At 42.0% G+C, this 13,002-nt stretch overlaps 1 protein-coding gene across 4 annotated transcripts in view; it reads left to right on the forward strand.

Annotated features, from left to right (window-relative positions):
• Positions 1 to 568: 568 nt before the first annotated feature.
• Positions 569 to 13,002, forward strand: part of SLC22A16 (solute carrier family 22 member 16) — a 31,624-nt gene continuing 19,190 nt past the window's right edge. For 2 of the 4 annotated variants that reach the window (XR_014944127.1, XM_015858761.3), the window contains exon 1: positions 3,921 to 4,044. Coding sequence is in view for 1 of the 4 variants with exons in the window: in XM_015858761.3 (XP_015714247.2) it covers positions 3,995 to 4,044 (50 nt within the window). In the remaining 3 variants the exon portion in view is untranslated. Of the gene's footprint in view, positions 592 to 3,920; positions 4,045 to 13,002 lie in introns of those variants that run through there. The other 2 variants (XM_085541834.1, XM_085541836.1) reach the window with 2 other exon arrangements.

Below are 13,002 nucleotides of genomic sequence, written 5' to 3' on the forward strand. Positions count from 1 at the left end.
TTACAAGCCATGTACAAGGAGTGGGAAACAGATGGGTCAGAAATTAGGTAATCAGTTCTTAAATGGAGCCATGAAAAAGGGTTGCTGATGCTATCAGCGATCTAGTTTTGTATTTAGGGTTCAGCTGTAATTCAAAGCTCAACCTGCGTGTATGGGTGCATTAAAAGATGTACAGAAATTCACATCAAAAGCATGTTCCTTGTACATGTCTCATATGTTGATGACATTAATTTAACTTGCAGAAGCGGAGGACGGAACAGTCTGCACCAGTTGACACCGAATTTTTCCTAGTGGGAATGTCAAACCAAAGGAGATTATTCTGTAAGCCATCTCTTCTCCCATTACAAGTTGTTAAGATCACTTCTTCCTCAAGGACTGTGCAATGCTGAATGCCTCTGTTGAGCACCAACTTATCTGTGAACGCCAGAAATGACGTTAAATCTGTAACTAAAGCTTTTCTGAGATGTGGCTCTGAATATTTCCTTTAATCCCTTGTGGGATTAGAAGACCAACACTTGAAACCTATGGTATATCCTGGAAAGCATATTGCACACCCTCAATCTTCTCACCTCGGTGTTTTCTAAAGCTTTGGTAAGAAAGGAATTAAAATGTCCCTTCAGTTACTTCTGCTACAAAAAAGCCTAGTATTCTAAACCGTGTAGAGCATGAATGTGGATTGTCTCATTTTGACACTTTGTAATTAGAGATATCTTCCACTTCTTTCTCAGATGCTGCATGTATTTTCTGTAGCACAAGTTCATCATGTTGCAAGAAGCTAAAGAGAGCTGTGTACTGTCTGTGATCAGAGAAGGACCTCTATATTTTTAGGTCACCCTGGTGAGAAACAGCTCTGTGAAGAGTAACTGTGACTAAAAGCATAGTTACTGCCTAATGTAGAATTGCTGTAATGGGATAGGAGGAAGGCAGGCTTAAAGCATGTTGTGCATCTTCCAAGGCTTGAAAGAAAGAAGGCGAATCTGTGATTGCTGCATGTTTAAGAGAGCTGACATTGCAGACACTACATTAATAACTTTTGGAAACATAGGCATGAGAGTTTGGTATTAACTTCAGTAGAAAGGGGTGCAAGTTTTCTATTTTTATTCTGATATGAGCAATAGATAATGTAATTATAGACTTGTGGAATCATAGAATCACAGAATGGCTTGGGTTAGAAGGGACCTGAGAGCCCACCCAGTTTCACCCCCTGCTTTGGGCAGGGCTGTCACCCCTCAGCTCAGCTGCCCAGGGCCCCATCCTGGCCTTGAGCACCTCCAGGGATGGGGCACCCACAGCTTCTATGGGCAGCTGTGCCTCACCACCCTCTGAGTGAAAAATTTCCCCTAACATCTCACCTAAATCACTCCTTCTTTAACGTAAAACCATTCCCCTTGTCCTGTCGCTATTAGATCATGTAAAAAGTCAGTCTCCCTCCATAAAAGCATATTATCAAAGATGCGGACATAGAGAGAAATGTGTGCAAGAATGTCTATGAGAGATTCCACAAAGTGACAACTGTGGATCATTTCAGGTTTAAAAAATGGTGCTGAAAGGGACTTAGCTATTTCCTGCTTGATGTTTACACCAAAAATAGATCTTCCTGATACCATTATGATGTAGAAATCTAATGAATTTACTTGGTGTAGGAACAAGACACTAAAAACAGGCAAAGAAGCAGGAAGGCATTATTTAGCCAGAGTATTTACTATTCATTGCTGTTTGCTTTTGTAAACAACTATTTAAACCAGAGCTGCTCTTGGGAAAAAGAGATGCTTTGTGACTGTTCCAGTGCTATCTTCAAGCACCACTTCAACTTGAAAAATACGCTCCAGAAAAAAACAAAAACTTAAGGTTGATTCAAATTCCTGAAGGGAGGCTGTGATGAGGAGGGGCTTGGCCTCTTCTGCCAGGCAACAAACAGGACCCGAGGAAATGGTCACAAGTTGTATCAGATGAGGTTTAGACTGGTCATAACTTTTTCTGTCAGAGAGTGCTCAGGCACTGGAATGGCTGCTCAGGGAGGTGGTGGAGTTGCCATCCCTGGCAGTGTTCATCTGGACAGGGAGCTAGGAGATATGGTTTAGGGTTTTTCTGTAGGTATGGTAAAGGGAGGATGGTTGGACTAGATGATCTTATAGGTCCTTTCCAGCCTTGTGATTCTATGATTCTATGATTCAAACGGATGCTGATATTTTAAGGGAAGAACCATGTGGTATACATAAAAAGGGGAAGAAAAAAGAAAACAAACAAGTCCCTTAGACTTACTAGTTCACATACCCTGAGAAAGTAACAAAAACAAACCTCAGACTTTGTCTTAAAAAATTCCTATGCAGATGTGGAAAAATAGCTGTTGGGCTTTCTCAAACAGCAAAGCCTTCCAAAGGAGTATGAGATGAGGAGTCTAGCACTGCAGTAGCTGTGAGGAGTACTTGGCTGGACCCGATCCTCAGATTCCTCATGGTGCAATGTGCTGGTTGCTCGTGACCAAGAAGTCTGACAAACATCTGCTTTCTCCAGGTTTGTGCTGGAACAGATTGTCACTGCACTGCACGGACATCTGCTCTGCACGAAAGTGCAGTTGTGTGTTTGGTTGGTGCCAGAGACTCTTAAAGACACATCTCCCTACAGAAGCAGGCAGGCTGGCAGGGAAAGTGGTGATAGAAGCATTTGGGTCACATTTTGGAAAAGGAAGGTTGATTTCAGTGGATTAATAGGAAATGTCCAAGGGTTATTTCATGCAGCCTGCTGGAAATGTGCCGTGCATCACAGCACTGCAGTATGGTTCAGAGTTGAAGGAGGCTTTAGAGCGGATCTGGTCCATCTCCCATCTCCGGGGAAAGCTGATAGTAGCTTTTCAATATCTAAAGGGGGGCTATAAGAAATAAGGGATCAGACTCTCTAGCAAAGCCTGTTGTGGTAGGACAAGGGGAAAATGGTTTCTAACTAAAAGAAGGGAGATAAAGATTGGATATAAGGAAGAAGTTTTTTTACACTACAGGTGATGAGGCACTGGAACAGACTACCCAGAGAGGTGGTGGATGCCTCATCTTTGGATCATTCAAGGTCAGGTTGGATGGGGCTCTGAACACCCTGATGTAGCTGTAGGTGTCCCTGTTCATTTCAGGGGAGCTAGACTAGGTGACCTTTAAAGAGTCCCTTCCAATTCAAGTGATTCTATGGTTCTATGGTCTCCCCACACTGTGCAAGGACAGCTTTGGACTTGGAGGAGGAGGAAGGAAACCTTAGACCTGAGGGTTGTACCCACCACAGCTCTTCTCCATACCTTTCCTAATCATCACACAGGTGTGACTGGATGGCTGGAGCGTGTCTATAAAGACTGGGAGAAGAAATCCCTCAGAGCCGTCCTGCAGAAGATTAGTTAGCAGGAGGGAATCCTTTACTCCATGGTGGTGAGGCACAGGCACAGGCTGCCCATAGAAGCTGAGGGTGCCGCATCCCTGAAGGTGCTCAAGGCCAGGTTGGATGGGCCCTGGGCAGCTGAGCTGGGGGGTGGCAGCTCTGCCTACAGGAGGAGGTGGGGCTGGGTGGGATTTCAGGTCCCTTCTAACCCAAAACAATCTGTGATTCTATGATTCTATAATTCTGTGATCTTGGCCTGCTCTGGACAAGGCAGAATGTTAGGTCCAAATATAATTAAGGCTCAGTTATGAGTTAGTGTACTAACAAGTGATGCTGATGGGACGTTACATATTTTACTACAGACTCAGTGAACGACAATACTGTTTTACACAGTGTGCCAGAATATAGGGGAAAAAGAAACAATCATGTTACTCATTACAACATAACATATCCCAACAACAGAGCAGATCATAAGGCAACTAAAAGTAACTCTGGGTGCGCCGGGACAGGCCCCGCGGGGAGCCCCGGGCCGCGGGATGGGGCGGGGCGGGGCGAGCAGCGGGGGGCGGGGGGCCGGGCCGCCCGGTGGATCTTCCCCGCAGCGCCGGGACGGCGGCACTGAGGCTGCGGTCCCGCTATGGCTCCCGGCTCCGAGCAGCTCTTCGACTCCCTGGGTCACTTCGGCAGGTAGCGTGTGGGATGTGTATGAAGTTGTTTGCTACGTAGACGCTTAATTATAAATCTGAAATGAGTTCTGATTCGTATGTATTTGTGCATCATTGTGATACTGGCAGATAGTAATTTCTTTGGTTCATGCAGCTCTTACAAGGCCCATATAAAACATTGTGCATGGGTTGGCCACAAGCAGACTTAGCAGTGCAAGTACAGCTGTTACTACTTGAGGACTGTTCTGATTATCTTACACTCTGACAGATGCAGTAAAGAATGGCTGGCTGTTTGTATGCATGTAAACGTATTTATGGAGAGAGTATACATGCATGATATATATGCTATGTATAATATGCTATACTATAAAATATAATACATATACAATGATTCACACAGAATGTATAGAACTTTCACTTTAAGATAGCTCTGCAGAATTGACATTCACATGCATGCTGCCAATGTTTTGTTTTTCATTGGACTCTCCTTTGGAAGTCTCACTGATGATGCCATAGTTCTCAGTGGGCTCTTGAGACGTGTGTGAACAGCCATAAAAATGCATCAGCTGTTCTTTCCTTTGCACTTAAAGACAGACTTTGTGCCTTTGTGGTGGGTTGACCTCGGCTGGCTGTCAGGTGCCCCCCAGATTGCTTTCTTGTTCCCTCTGCACAGCAAGGCGCAGGGAGAAGATGAGGTGGAAAGCTGCTGGGCTGAGGTAAAGGCAGGGAGATCACTCATTGGGCTGCACAGGTGAAACAGATGCCGCTTGGGGAAGATTAATTTAATTTGTTGCAATTAAAAACAGTGTAGCATAGTGAGAAACAAAGTTAAAAACACCTTCCTCCAACGCATCCCCTTCTTCTCAGACTCAACTGCATGCCCAAATCTTCTGCCTTCTCCCTCTGATGGACACAGAGGAACAGGGGGCAGTGACTGGTCTGTAATGCTTTGTCCCTGCTGCTCCTTTATGGTTGCTCTCTGCTCTCTTTGTGGCTACATGTGGAGATATACTTTGTGTGGTGTCCATGGGCTGCAGCAGTGTGGCCTGCTTCTCCACAGGACTTTCCTGGGCTACTGGAGCTTCTGCTCCACACCTAGAACACCTCCTGCCCTTCTTCTGCACTTACCTTGGTACCTTCAGGGCTGCTTCTCTCATGAGACATCTCACTCATCTCTCCCAGCTGCTGTTGTACAGCAGTTTTTCCCTTTTCTCAGTGTTTTCCCAGAGCATCACTTTCCCCAGCATCACTCACTGTCCAGCTCTGGCAGCAGCAAGTTGCTTTTGGAGCAGATGGAGCTGGCTCTGGTCTGATGTGGGGCAGCTGTGGGCTCTGCTCACAGAGGCAACCCCTTTCTTTGAATTTGGGTGTGAGTAGCATCTGTGGCCCATCAGTTCAAGAAGGCTGTTCTTAACATTGTTTTTAAGTCTGATGTATAAGATCACTGCTTGCTATTGTAAAGGTGAATGAAAAAAAAATCTACCAGTATGCCTCAGAAGGCCTTATCTCTAATAAGCTGCCAGGCATTAAAGCTCCCAATTTACCTACACTGAACTTCATCCTTCTGTAATGCAGCAGTTCCTGACAGTCTCTGTGGGCTCTCCCTTTCTGACCAACCAGTCTGAGTGCAGTAACCCAAGTGCAGGGAAAGGGGAGAGGTGAATGACAGGCCCAAGGCTGGTGACACAGCTCCCTGTGCCCTGGCAGGTCTTTAGGAAAGACTGGTGACTTTAGTCTACCAGCAGCACACAGACCTGTTGTGTGTGACCAGCAGGCTGTGTGTTTTGCAGATCTGATCTACACCATCACTAAGTGCTGAATGGGGACAAGTATAATAAGAAATAGGGGCCCTGGAGTGTGTCCAGAGAAGGACAGCAAGGCTGGTGAGGGGTCTGGAACATAAGTCCTATGAGGAGCAGCTGAGGGAACTGGGATTGTTTAGTCTGGAGGAATCCCAGGGGAGAACTTACAACTCTCTACGACACTCTGATTGGAGGTTAGGCAACCTCCAGTTTAGATGTTATACTAAGGTACATGGTTTAGTGGGGAAATATTAGTGATAGCTGGGTGTTTGGACTAGATGATCTTGGACATCTTTTCTAATTGTGGTGATTGAATGTCTTGAGAACAATGGAGTGCCTCTTTCTGTTAGTGTGGGTGAGAGTGAGGATTTGATTGCCCAGCTGGCACATCCAGGTGCTATGAGGTACAGTCTGTATGGTATATAGAGCTTTCTCCACGATCTACAGTTTCCAGATCTTGGCTTATACTTTATCTAAATGTGGGTGGTGGAAATTGTCAGGAGACAGGACAGCAGGGTGTCACTAAAACTATTTCCAGGTTTTGTAATGAAATATTTCTGGCTTCTTGTAAGAGTTTGTTCTTTTAAACTATCCTGGGTTTGGTTTGCATTTGCTTTTGTTCTTTAACCAAATGAAGATAGCCAGATTTTCAAATGTTAGTTTTATAAGTGAAGTATTGCACTAACTGTTGGACTGTTTAACAAATTGGCAATGACTGTTTTTTATCTTTATTGAAATGTTTGCATATTTGTTTGGCTTTGAACATCTTCACGTTATTGCCTTACACAATCTTGTCGCCTGGCTGCTACAGTTGGGACTTCAGAAACAGTCCTGACCAGGATTAGCAGTGGCCTATGGGAAGAAGAGAGAGGCAGGACAGGGTGCCCGCTGGGACAGGATACTCACCTCTTGCACCCAGTGTTGGGCTCTATGAGAGATTACCATGTTTTTCAGCAGTTTCAGTGCTTTCTGTTTCTAAATAAATAGATCAGTCATAAATAGATCAGAGACTATACTTAGCTTGTAAAAAACAGACTTTGCTTTAGGAGAGGTTCTTTCAGTGGATGTTTGCAATGCAATCCCTGCCTTTCAGCGCCATAAAAACAGTATTTGAACACTCAGTGCTAAGACCATTTCTCTTCTCCCTACGTTCTATGGCTCTCGTTTCATTTCTAAGGCCTGCACCAAACCATCTGTCTTCTTTTCATGTCTCAGAACTTTTCTAGGCTCCTGTTTTCACTCTGATGCCTTTATTACCTCTCTTGTTTCATAGCTTCCAGCTCCTCTTGAGATCTGATTACATCTTTTGCAAATTGTGCTGCATACATGATACTTCCAGGAATTTTCCTGGAATTTCTAGATATGTCTCAAATAACAAAGAGTCTCAAGTATCTCAAAGTATGTGCTCATCCATTTCTTCTCATTAAAGAGATAATAGGAATACTTACAAGCAATGCTTTACCAGTGTCCTGAGTGATTCTTCCCCAACAGGAATGGACTTTTCAAGCAAGCATACTTGCTGGACATGGAAAAAGTTGTGTTCTTCTTTTCCATGCTAGCATAGAAAAGCAGGTAATCATGTTCAGCCTTTGCACATACAAAATGCTGTGGTTTTGAGATTGTTTTTAGAAAAGCTTTGTTTTTCTCCTGCATGCTGGCTACTTTATACAATGGATAAGTTTATAGCAACGTATCTGCCATTCATATTTGAAACTGTGTTAGTGGACAGCTGTTTGCATTTACTGGAATGTGCCAGAGAGAAGAATCTCAAATCTAAGTCCTTCTTTGGCTCCTAGTCAGGGGTGGTGTTTGGCAGAAATGCTTGAGAAATATTCCTCAGCTTTATAATTGTACTATATTATAATGTTTAAATCAGCCGATGCTTATCTCAGGTGCCTGTGGGCTAAAATAAGTGGACCTAGCTGCACTTGATCCCACTGGTGGAACAGCATCATAATAACCTTGGAGGAGTGAGACAAGCTATGTGTTTTCACAGAGCAGACTCCAGCAGCTTCAACAAAGCTCTTATTATCTGTACCTGACTAGGTAAAAGTAGAAATATTTTCAGGGCTCAGAACCAAAGATGGACACTGGGAAGTGCTCCTGGATAATGGGGTTGTTGCACTAGCACTGCTGGCTGCAAGAGGTACTCAATGTAGTTGCTGGAGGCAACCTAACACCGGATCTGCACAGACAAAATTGCACTGCATCAGAATGTGCTGGCGACTTCTCCCCACCTGCTTCTGGAAGGAATAAATAGATTGTAACAGTAGGTTACAAAGTGTGTTCCCTGTAATTTGGTGCCTGGTGTATCACTCTTGTGAAAACTCTATCACTTCCATGAAAGCTCTGTCAATAGTTTTCTAATAATAGTCATGATTTTCTACAGTACAAAAGTTCTTCCAAGTTGAAAGGGAATGTTTCGTAAAATAGACTTGTTCATGAGAAGCTTGACCAGTATATTGCAGGAAGTGAAATGATTCAAATACAATGTAGTATTAAATTTAAGGGATTATTTGAAGGGCCCAGAAACCCTCAGCACATGCTATAAAGATTTCTGTGCTAATATGTTGCCTTATACAACAGGAGTGGAACTGAAATATGTACACAGCTAATATATGCTTTAGTATCATACACTGATAGCCAAGCTGTAATGCTCAGCTCACTCAGACCAGATGTTCTCTGACGTTCACGTGCAGTGAAAAGGTGATTTGAGGAATCTAGATGAACTATCAGTTGGATCAGAGACTGAGCTCTTTCCTCAAGAAAATGTTTTCAGTAAGAGTTGAAGCTGGGATTCCTCTTCCCATTATCTGGAGATATTTCTGTTGTCTAGCAGCATCAGACGTGCAGCCTCAGCAGTGCTGCTGAGATGGGAATAAAGGCCACAGCCTGGAGAGTAGATGGAAAGAGCTGATAAGGCAGGAAGAAGAAGAATACAAATACCGGAAAGATGGTTCAGAAAACTGGTCTGTAAAAATACTTGTCTATATAGCTTTCTGAAAAGTAGTCAGCACCACACTTGGATGGAGCACAGTACCACCTCAGAGTGTTGTATTTATCATGGCCTGGTCTTTTCCACCCACGTAGCAACCTCTTCTCTTGTCTAGGCTGTGAAAAAAGGTTTGGAAGGCTCTGTTTACCAATTTGATCCATCCATGTAAGTCTGTGTTAGCTCTGTGGGCGAGTTAGCTGTCCAAATCAAGGCTCAATTGAGTAAATAAAATAAAGAAATAGGGATGAGCTCACCAACATTAAAGACGTATAATACAAACTTCAGACATCTTCCTTAGGCACCTTGTCAGAGAGGATAATGAGACTCTTTAAAGGCACAATTCATCTGCCTTATTTTCAAAGAGTACTTCAGGACGGGATGAATGAGGCACCTATATTTGTCTGTTCTTCTGCACTAAGTGAATGTATATGGATGAATACTGTGTACAGTATATTGCCTCCAAATTTACAGTATACATCCAGAGTCTTTACTTTTAACTTACTTAACTAGATAAGGCTTAGCTAGGAGGTCGGGATGTGGGAGATACTTTTGGCAGCATAGTTTCTGTGTCACAGGCATTAGCCAACATCTTTCTCTCAAGACAAGGCAAAGCAGGTAACCCAGTGTTTGCACTGCTCTGCTCTGTGTGAGACATAAGAAAAATTGTCAAGTATGCAACAACACTACTGTTGCAATGCTTGATGCCTTGGTGGCTTTTCATCAGCAATACTTGTTGTCAGTTTCTTCCATACAGGCAATTCTAGTAAAGATGAATTTTGGCCAGCTATTGAAATGAGAGAATTAAGGTCAGAGAGAAGGAATCAAAGCTGTTCTGGAAATACAGAAATCCCAAAGGTATGGATAGTGAGTAAACAAAACAGCAACTGACATTCTGAGAAGGAAGACAGGAAGATTATGTAGTCATTTAGCACTTACAAAGTAGGCAAAAGTGTGTGGGTTTTTTAGCCTCTAAATTGCAAGAGTAGATCTTTTTGTTCTTGGTGAAAAATCAGAAAATTGTACTATTCATCTGTTGTTCAGATAGCCTCTGCTCTATAAATATCACCATATCTGTAACATAATAACTTCATCTGAATGTCTGTCTAGTACTAGAGAGAAAGTCAAATATGAGAGGTGAAAAATAAGCAGTAACAAATAAACAATATTCAAAAGCATATTCTTCCATAAAGTTTCTGAATTTACAGTGAAATTTTACTGATGAGACCACATTTCACCTAAATAGCTCCTATTCATGTCTCAGACTCCAAAACAAATTGCTTTTTGGATATTTTCTGGTGTTTGGATCTTTGGATCTGGTTTATATCAGGAGAGCTAGAAAATGGAAAGAAACTTCTTTCGACTCCACCCTTATGAGAGGGAGTTCTTGTTTGGTCCAGGGTTAGAGCATTTGGAACCTCCCATCACTGACTCTTGCTTTTTTGGCTCTTTGCAAAGCTGTAGTCCTTAGCAGTTCATGGTGGCTGATTTTTATTCTGTCTCTTATCCATTGAGAATGGGTGCAGACAGTACAAAAATAGATCTACGAAGAAGAAACCTGGCAGATCTGAGCAGAATCCAGTTTCTTTCTTGGATTCTTGTGGAGAACGGAACACTCTGTATTTCTTGCAAACGCGTAAGGTTAGAAAACAGCAATGTTCCAGTTCATTCCTTTGTATCATAAGAGAAAGACTCGAGGAACGTACCTGACACTGCTGTGGAAGAATAACAAGGTAAAAGAACATTACAGAACATGTTAGTAAGGTGTTAAAGTGCATTGGTGACCTTGGAAACAGTGAAATATATGGTCTGTATTTCTTTGGTTTTAATTTAAATTACTTTTGATGTTAACTGTTGTGCAATCATTTTCCTTGAATGAGAAGACATTGAAAAGTGTCTGCTTTTCACTAGGAAATCAAGAACAATATAAAATGACTCTTGTTTGTTTGGTGATGGAACATATAAATGACTAAGTTGTAAATAAGCTCTTTGTCCTATTAAAATGAAAAGCAGTATTTTAAATATCCAAGATCAATTAAATTGATTCTCGATATTTCCATCTAATGTATCTACTCAACAATGTGTAATATATATTTTTTGGTGGCCTTCTATGATGTAATGATGGCATTGGTGGACAAAGGAAAGGCAACTGATGTCATCTACCTGGACTTGTGCAAGGCCTTTTGCATGGACACATGCCTTCATCCGTATCTCTAACTTGGAGACATGTCTTGTGCTCAGTAATCTTCTTAAATATTGGTGTAGAGAATACTTGCCATGTCTTGCTGGAGACAGTCAACTGGGGATACTAAACTGGCTAAGGAGACAGAATATCAGTGGGACAGACCATCTGGCCCTGGAAGAGCCAAGAGAGTAGTTAAATAAGAGACGATACATGAACTGTATTTGAGGTATAGTACTGTGAGGTATTACTTCTCAGAAAGGATGGTCAGGCAGTGGAACGGACTGCCTAGGGAGGTGGTGATTTACTGACTCTGGGCGTGTTCAAGGAACAACTGGATGTTGTGTTGAGGGGCATGGTTTAGTGGGAGCTATTAGTAATAGGTGAATGGTTGGACTGGATGATCTTTAAGTCTTTTCCAAAACAAAGCCATGTCTGTTGTATGTTTAAGACTGATTCTAAGTCTGCATCTCTGTACCATAGCGAAAATACTTCTCCTGTGTCTCATTGAGCTCCTATCAAAAAGTATGTGTGTAAAATGTAAGTAATCACAGCTTGTTGGTTTAGAGTGAAAAGAATGCTGAATGGCTTTTCTCACATTAAAAAAAGACACTAACAAAAAACCAAGGAGTGGAATACGGAACTGTAAATAGTCACTAAACACAAACTCTTTTAGAAACAGCAAATACCTGGAAGTTTCATTTCACTGAAGCCATGCTGCTGAGTGTACCAGTGTATTTCTGACTAAGTGGTTTGCTGACAGGGTGGTTGAAAAGGAAAACAGTAAAAATAGTTTTTGTAAAACCTGTGGAATAGTGCAAGTCTTTTGCTAGTCATAGATCAGCCATGTGACTATCCTGCACTGGAAGGTTTTTTAAAGTATTATACCAGCTGTTGAGGAGTATTGAGTAGATTTGCCATCAATTCCACCTCTCCTCTCTTTGATGGATGGACAAGAAAACAAAGATTATCTGGAAAATGTTTTGTTCTACATAGAATTGTTGTCTAAAAAGACATTTTGAATTATTGCCTAACAACACATTTTGTCCCAGGTGTGCACTGCAATAACTGGCAATAGTATAAGTTCTCTGAGCTAAGGATTTGTCCTCTAATGTACACGTGGCAGTGTCTACTTCAGATGTTGCCTCCCAGATGAATGGCCTTGCAATTAGACTGCTACTGACTGCTTGCACGGATGCAATGGAGATTAGATCAAACAACTGATCCGGCTTGTTTGTTTTTTAAAATCATCTGTTTCTACATCTTTTCTTTTTTCCAAGTGAGATCAGTTTCCCAGATAAAATTCACAGCTGGTCCACATAAAAAGTACCACCACAACTGAGGAGATTCTCAGGGGATCGCTATGTCTGAGGGAATAAATAAACTGTGGGAAAGGAGAAGGGAAGAAATAGCTTATAAGGACAGTGCCACAGGGTACATTGTGTTGTGAGACAACAGCCACAGTGACAGTGGTCTGGGATCTATTTCATTATCCTTACAGTGTTTCTTCAATTCAGGTATGGGAATTATGATATTAAAATTAGCTTTTTTTTTAAGTCATAAGACTTACACAGAAGGATCAGAAAATATGAAGGTGTTCTATTTTTACTGTAAGCTGAAAAAAAGAATAACTGGGGAGAAATTTCACAAAATACTTCAGGAAGGACTGGCACATTTTCATGCTGTGTCTTGCTCAAGCTTTTATGAAGACAGTTTTATGCTCATTTGACTTCTGGCATTCATTAAGTGCCTCTGCACTGGAGCAGTAACCTACAAAGTCTTCTTGACTTCTATATTTGACACTCCTGGCAAGAGTGACAAAATGTACTTGCCAAATAATTATCTCCTGTGGCAAGTCACTGAAGAGATGGAAAAATACTGTGAAGAGCTGGAGATTATTATTGTTTTTAGGACAGTCTTCATGTTCACAGACCTTAAAAATAATAAGTACTTTTTAAAAATAAAGTAAAAGACCACATGTCAGATGTTACTAAAAACTATTCC

Source organism: Coturnix japonica, chromosome 3 (genome assembly GCF_054131305.1).
Source record: "Coturnix japonica strain WE chromosome 3, WE-NBRP24, whole genome shotgun sequence".
NCBI classification, from domain to species: Eukaryota; Metazoa; Chordata; class Aves; order Galliformes; family Phasianidae; genus Coturnix; species Coturnix japonica.